Source organism: Suncus etruscus, chromosome 6 (assembly GCF_024139225.1).
Source record: "Suncus etruscus isolate mSunEtr1 chromosome 6, mSunEtr1.pri.cur, whole genome shotgun sequence".
Classification (NCBI taxonomy): Eukaryota; Metazoa; Chordata; class Mammalia; order Eulipotyphla; family Soricidae; genus Suncus; species Suncus etruscus.
In genome coordinates, this window is record NC_064853.1 from 93,238,482 (window position 1) to 93,246,262 (window position 7,781).

Genomic DNA, 7,781 nt, shown 5'->3' on the forward strand with positions numbered 1-7,781 from the left:
CCAAGAAGCAAAACAAAACAAAACAAAAATAACTATGGGGGCCGGAAAGATAGTGCAGAGGTAGGGCATTTGCCTTGTATACAGCCAACCCATGACAGATGGTGGTTCGAATCCCGGCATCCCATATGGTCCCCCGTGCCTGCCAGGGGCTATTTTTGAGTGCATAGCCAGGAGTAACCCCTGAGCACGGCTGGGTGTAACCCAAAACCCAACCAACCAACCAACCAAACAAAACTAGGAACAAATTCCTATGTACACTGCACACTACTTCTTATTTTGAAGTAAAAACAAACAAACAAAAACCCTCGATAACAAATGGTTAAATCAACAAACTTATCAGTATTTCAATGGGAACTATGGGACTACTTTTGATAGGAAGTAGTTTGAGGATCCTGCCCAAGACTGAGAGAGATGTTTAGAGACAGAATAGGAAGGGGTAGGAGTGCGGTGCACATCCCACACATGTACACTGTGGGCCCGGAATGAGTCAACTGCTAATGGTGGAAAATGGTGGCAAAAACACCTGGCATGCTGGATAAATGTTCCCAAGTGGCCCACAGGTCACAGTTTGAAAATCCCTGTTCTAGAGTATGAAGAGGAAAAATGACTTCTTGACTTTTACCTTGCAAGTTAGAGCGCCATCTAGTGTCCACAAAGGATCTGGTTTTGACAGTAGAAAGGTTAATTCTCAATTTTAATTTATAACTGAGCTCTCCCTCCACCTATTTCCCAAGATGTCTAACGTGTGGAGAATTTAATAAGAAGGCATATAAAGGACCATGAATCATTTACAATAGTCCATTAACCAAATAAAAACACCTTGTAAATAGCTAAAAGAGAAAGTGATTTCTGTAACTCATAAGTTATTCTGTGGAAATTGCACTAAACCATTCTACTGCATTGTGCATCCCTTTCCAGCACTTACCTGTGCTGCAGAAACCTTGGCCACATTAATAATTTTCTCCATAGAAAGGTAACTCTGTTGAGAGGGAGCAGGGCCAATGGAATAAGCTTCATCTGCCTGTTTAAGAAATAGAACAGATTTCAAAGTCTATTTAGCTAGCACACACTAGGATTCTAACTAGAACAGCTTCAGGATTACTTTATAGTAAAATAAAAATGCTGACTTTCCAAAAGCAATGCCAGAACTGAGAAAAAGCAGCAACAGCTCAGGCCTAAGGCATAAAAACCAGTATATGAAGAGGATGAAGTACTTAATATTTTTGTTTGTTTGTACAACACCCAGTTTTGCTAAGGTACTGTGCTTACCTGGCTTTGTACTCAGAGATCACTCCTGGTAGTGCTTGGGCAATCATATGTGTTGTGCTGCCATGCCAGGGATCAAATCCAAGGCAGTCATTTGCAAGGAAAGCCCTGTACTATCTCTCTGGCCCTCCCAGCACTGGATATAAATCACACACCAGGGTGATTGATGGGAACAAACCCTTGGATTCTGTCAACAGAACCAAGTGCCTGGTGGTCTGGGGTTAGGGGTATGAACTCACAGGAAGGGACCTAGGAACAATGGTTGAATGATGTTGGTGGTAGGTAGGGTATAGTACCCTGGTGTGCCTAAAACATTAATAAGACAGTTAAAAATCATGAAGCCTAGGAACACAAAAATACAATACAAAAATCCCTTCCTTACACCTATATTCATTGCAGCACTATTTACCATAGCAAGACTCTGAAAACAACCAAAATGCCCTTCAACAGATGAATGGCTAAAGAAACGGTGGTACATATACACAATGGAATATTATGCAGCTGTCAGGAGAGATGAAGTCATGAAATTTTCCTATACATGGATGTACACGGAATCTATTATGCTGAGTGAAATAAGTCAGAGAGAGAGAGAAAAACGCAGAATGGTCTCACTCATTTATGGGTTTTAAGAAAAATGAAAGATATTCTTGCAATAATAATTTCAGACACAAAAGAGAGAAGGGCTGGAAGTTACAGCTCACCTCATGAAGCTCACCACAAACAGGGATGAGTTTAGTTAGAGAAATAACTACATTTTGAACTATCCTAATAATGAGAACGTATGAGGGTTATAGAAAGCCTGTCTAGAGTACAGGTGGGGGTTGGGTGGGGAGGAGGGAGATTTGGGACATTGGTGATGGGAATGTTGCACTGGTGATGGGTGGTGTTCTATACATGACTGAAACCCAAACGTAATCATGTATGTAATTAAGGTGTTTAAATAAAATATAAAAAAAAATCATGAAGCCTCTGTTAAAAAGAAGGTAGCAGGGAGATACTTGATGAAGCAATGGCTTATATAGGGGCTCTGAGTTCAGTTCTTGGCACAGCATGATCCCCTGACAATTACTAGGTGTTGCCCAAAAATTAAAAGAAAGAAAACCACTAAAATTCTGCTTATAAATTGTGTCCCAGAGAAATAATCACTGTGGTGTTTAGAATTTAATCAATTTAAACACTACTGGAGCCAGAATGATAGTACAGCAGACTGGGTGCTTAACTTACATGCAGCCAACCTGGGTTCAATTTCCAGTACCCCATATTGTGCCTAGGAATGATTCTTGAGCATATAACCAGAAGTAACCCCTGAGCATAGCCACTTGTGCTTCCCCCACAAAAATCTATTTAAACACTCTGACCACTTGTCAATATAAATCATCAACATAAACAAAGATAATCAATAAACAATAAATAGGATCACTTACAAAAATTGACTTCTGATTTTTAACAACATACCATGTCTACATGCATGGAATTTCTGTCAGCTTCACTATAAACTGCCACAGACCGCACTCCCATTTTTTTAGCTGTTCGCATCACCCTGCAGGCAATTTCTCCTCTGTTTGCAACAAGGACCTTGGTTATGTGTTTTCCTGTTTAAAACACCATAAAAATTACATATACATGTTACTGGGGAGCAAACAAGGAAAAGAAGAAATAAAATTCTATGATATTAAGCAAATGATAAACAGTTGTTTGGGGAACAGCATAAAAAGCCTAAAATAACCACATAGTAATTACTACCAGACAATGCCTCACTTTCTTCTTCACTGAAATTAAAGACACACTTATCTATAAAAATGGTTAAATGTTCAGCTTTTTCAATTTAAAGTAATAAGAAAAAAAGATTGTGCCCAAGATCAAACTATAATAGCTTAAAAAATAATGTCTTGCGCTGAAAGACTCATAGTCATCTTTTGAAACAGATGCAATTATCATGATCTCACTTTAAAGGTGAAGAAACTATGACAAAGAGAGAGGAAGAGAGAGATTATTTTGAAATATATTTCAGGTATTTACCAGTTTTAGAATCAAAGAAAAGAGTTGGTGGTGGGAATGTATGTCAGGTCTAAGATTTGAACCCAGGTTAGCTCACTCGAGAACTTGAGCTCTTGGTTTTTGTGCATTGCCCTCTCTCTATATTCATGTAACTGTGTGGTTTTCTTGCAATGTAGATACATATCAAACCAGCTCACTAACTCACCAGCTTAGTGATCTCTGCCATAATGATAGGCTTTATATTTATATATAAATGCGTTGCCATCCATCCTCACACAGAAAAATATTACCTGACATTTACAATGGTTATTTTTTTCCTGAAAAATTATGGGCCTGAATACTTACAATGATAAAGCCCAAGAATCTCAGACCAAAAAAAAAATAAAAAATAAAATATTAAAAAAAAAAGAAGAAAATAGAAAATATATCAAATAAAAAAAAAAAAGAATCTCAGACCATAAAGCTACTGGGGTAAAGTATGTGAGGGTATAGGATTGGTGGGAGAGGGATATGCGAAACCTATTAGAATTTATTCCTTTATGTTTTATACTTGGAATTTTTATATAAAAATATTTTGTAAAAGGTCATGCTACTTAAAAGAATAGTATTTTGTTTGTTTTTTGTTTTTTTGGGGGGTCACACTCTGCAGCACTCAGGGGTTACTCCTGGCTCTATGCTCAGAAATCACTCTGGCAGGCTCAGAGGACCATATGGGATGCCAGGATTGGAACCAATGACCTTCTGCATGAAAGGCAAACACCTTTCCTCCATGCTATCTCTCCAGCCCCTTAAAACAATAGTTTTAAAGCACTGATATAGTGTGTCATAGTTATACTTTTCTAAGTCAAAACACTACAGAGAATCAAATAGAAATAACAATATACATACAAAACCTTTCAGTTATTTCCCAACATAGTTTAAACTTAATAACAAGAGAGATTTGACATTAAAGAGGTAAAAGCCATGATTCATAATAGCTGAGAAAAGTACCATTAAGAATCCCAAACTTAAAAAGTACATAAAAACAAGTCCTATTATGTATATATTGAGAGTAAATATGTTCCTTTTCAGTTCACATTCCTAATCAAAACCAAATAAAACAATTATTATTACCTGTTGTTGTTGCATACTTCATCGTTCTTTGGTTCCATGCCCATTGCCTATAAAATGAATCCCAATAGGATAATAATTAATAGGATATGCAAAGCAGTAATTGCTCTTCCAGAAGAATCCAAAATTAAAGAAATCCCACTAGAGCCAACCTTAAGGCCTAGAGGTAACTGGAAAGTTCAGACACTTGAATATCATATAGTCCACTTTTATTCAAATCTCTCATTAAAACCCAAAGCAAATCTTATTTCCAAACAAGGTCATCACATAAAACTAAAGTTTCATGAAAAAAAAAACTTTTTTAGAGTTCTAATACTTTTGTTGTCTTGCAAAATTGCATTAAATAAAACAGGCTGATCAAACTGAAACTTGAAAAATACCAGTTGCTCCAACTCTCGAATAAAACAGGTTTGAACCTAGAGAAGTAAATGAAACTAAACATGGGCAGCAAAAAGAATGCCTCCTACTTCCCCTCCAGTTGCTTCGGACCCAGAAAAATCACCTTAAAGCAGTGTTTCTTAATTTTCTTTTCATGAGCTTCTCTGAATGAAAAAGTCAAATACCAAAGAATAAGATTTTGGAGAGATAGTACAGAGGGTAAGGTATTTGTTCTGCACTCAGCAGACCCATATTCAATCTCAGCACCACATAGTATCTAGTCCATTCACAGCCCCTTCACCCAAACCAGCCCCACCATCTATCCCTGTTTAAAGCCCCGAGTGTACCCTAAGTGTCTCTAGGTATGGGTGTGGCCCCCCAAAAAACAGAAAAAATAAATGAAGAAAAAGGACAAGTAAATGACTTGCTTAAGGAATCTTAAGGTAGAATCCATTACTTTCTTTTATTTACTTTTTATTTGTTGGGGGCCTTAAACTAAACAAGGTGCTCAAATGGCCCAATGTCCCCTCTTGGTTACACTGTAAGTCCTATGTTATCTCCCAGATCCCTTATTTGTATTTCTTTTATGCTATAATTATTCCCAGACCACTCTTTCCCCCTTCTTCTTCTATATCTTCTGTGTAACTTCTTCTGGTTAGGACAATCAGCTCTTTTACAGTTCAGTCTTTTTGGTATGGCAGAGAGACCCCTTGCCTGGGTGACTCTAGTCACAAGCACTGTAAATTCTGTTTCACATCGAGGGGTTTGGAGAACAGTTCCTACAAGGACTTCCTTCCTGCAATCACCCCAGTTTCACCTGAGAAATTTTTATGCAACCCCATATATACAGGTATATAAAATCAAAATTTATTGGTAAAAAAATCATGAAGAAAAAATTTTATAACACAATTTAAAAATATTTGCAAGCCCCACATTCAGTTACATGATGCCATAACAGTTGTGTTCCACAGATTAAGAAGCTAAACTATCACAACAGCTAAGAATTAAGGGGGAGAAGAGCAAGAAACCATATCTGATTAGCATCCTGAAAATCCCTGAAATCTAGGAAAAATCAGGAGGAAGAGAAAAGCTTTCACCAAAGGTGAACAGCTGAGTAACTGAATATCCAAAGCATTCACTGTGATGTGGAGAATAAAAACAAAAACAAAATAAAAATAAAAACAAAAATCCAAAAGAAGACCCTACAAAAGCCATATCTATATGAATGGACTTGTTTGCACAGAGTTCTGTTAAAGTGACTTCCCAGTGCCAACTTATCTCCAGTATACTCTTAACACCTCCTTTTAGGTGAGAAACTGAAACAGACATATTAAGAAACAGGCCCAAGCTTGCTCCTACACCTAACCGAAATCTCTGCATCTATACGGCAAATCTGTGCCCTTCTACACTAAAATATACGGTAAAAAGGAAACCAAGGTAGAGGCAAAAAAATTTTTTTCCCAAAGCCTACTTGAAAGCCTGAGGGTATCTGCACAGCCAAAAAGTCACCAAAATTTAAGCATGTATTGAAACTTAACCTGGAATCAATTGACTAATTAATCTTCTAACAGCTTTTCAAACTTAGAGAAAAGAGCTTTAAATCAAACAGTTCCTCTGCTTTCTTGTAGAGAGGCCAGATTTGCTTAGCAAGATTCAGTCCAACAATGAGTAATAAAAAACAAATGAATCCTCAAGCAAATCAAACCAAACAAACAAAATCACCCCAGAGTCTTTCTTTAAATTGGACGGAGATGGCTAAACTGAAAGGGACGCAGAGTCCTGGCTCCATTCCTTACTATTTGTGTAGGTTGGGCAAGTATTGAACTCATTTACAGTTTATGCTCTGCTTTGGAGTTGCTCTATTGCTGGCCCATATCCAGTGGTGGACTCATTTGGACTTCACCAGAACCGATCTCACTCCGAGAATGCAGTGGAGGTAAGAAGTAAATGATTGGAACTGAACAAGCATAGCACAGGAAAGGACACATTGTCCAACCGACTAGACACATCCTACAAGTAGCCGATCCGGGTTAGATCCCTGACACCCATCTAGACCCCCCATTCCATCAAGAGTGATCCTTGAGCACTGCCAGGTGTGCAGGTGTGGCCAATACCCCCACTCCAAACAAGCCCACGAGCAAAATTCTCGCCCCCAGAGAGAAAGGTGAAGGGCCTGGGAGGGTGGGCCAGCTCCAGCCCCTTTCCCTCTCCTAATAAATGGAAAAACGAAGGGCTGAAGGGTGGGTTTGGGGAAGGGCGGAGAGGACTGGATGTGGAGAGGTCTCCCTCCCAAGGCCTAAACCCCAAAAGCCCACCCCCAAATGTGCAAGGGGAAGGGGCTCAATCTTTCAGTCCTCTCGCATCCATCCCCACCTATCTCGACTTCCACCCAGGATCCCTTGCTTGCACGAGTCCCTTCACCTCCACTGACATCCCGGCCACTAATTTATCGCCCTTCCACCCGCCATTACCTGGACGGCAAGAGCAGGCTCGAGACCCGCTGCCACCGGTTCTTCTCGGCCGCCACCAGCAGCACTGACACTGCAAGGGACCCCGCCATTTCTCTGCAGCCTTGGGGCTTTCCAGTTCTTGGGCGGCCTTGCTGTATATTTCAACTCACTAAGCGGTACCGATCACCGCCAGTCTATTGTCCTTCGGAGGCCACCGTCCTGGTCGGAGCCAGGTTATAGGGCTGGCCCAGAGACCCACGGGGGCGTCACCGCTAGAGCCAATCAGAGAGCAGTGCAGGAAATCAGCGGCGGCGATTGGCCAATCGGGTCGCGTGCTGGGGAGGTGTGGCCCCTATCTGGGCAGCTACACTGACTGCGCGCCTACTTGGGGGAGTGGCCTACAGGTTGCGCAAGCTCTGTAGGATCTTAGTTTGGGATTGTTGTTTCTCTTCTTGTCCCAATGGGGCATTTTCCTGTGGTATCCGGGAGAAGAAACCTGTTCCTTGACCTCTAGCATTACAACCTCGGGGGAAGTGAGGAGCTAGAATCGTGGAAAGTCAAAGGACTGTTGAACTGCAA

At 40.1% G+C, this 7,781-nt stretch overlaps 1 protein-coding gene across 1 annotated transcript in view; it reads right to left on the reverse strand.

Moving 5' to 3' along the window:
* MCCC1 (methylcrotonyl-CoA carboxylase subunit 1) overlaps positions 1-7,416 on the reverse strand; it is a 64,484-nt gene extending 57,068 nt beyond the window's left edge. The window contains exons 1-4 of the mRNA XM_049775836.1: positions 7,224-7,416; positions 4,378-4,424; positions 2,722-2,858; positions 926-1,021 (exon numbers count right to left, since the gene is read on the reverse strand). Of these exons, the coding sequence (XP_049631793.1) occupies positions 926-1,021; positions 2,722-2,858; positions 4,378-4,424; positions 7,224-7,312 (369 nt within the window). The 5' untranslated portion in view covers positions 7,313-7,416. The remainder of the gene's footprint in view (positions 1-925; positions 1,022-2,721; positions 2,859-4,377; positions 4,425-7,223) is intronic.
* Between the last annotated feature and the right edge of the window lie 365 nt (positions 7,417-7,781).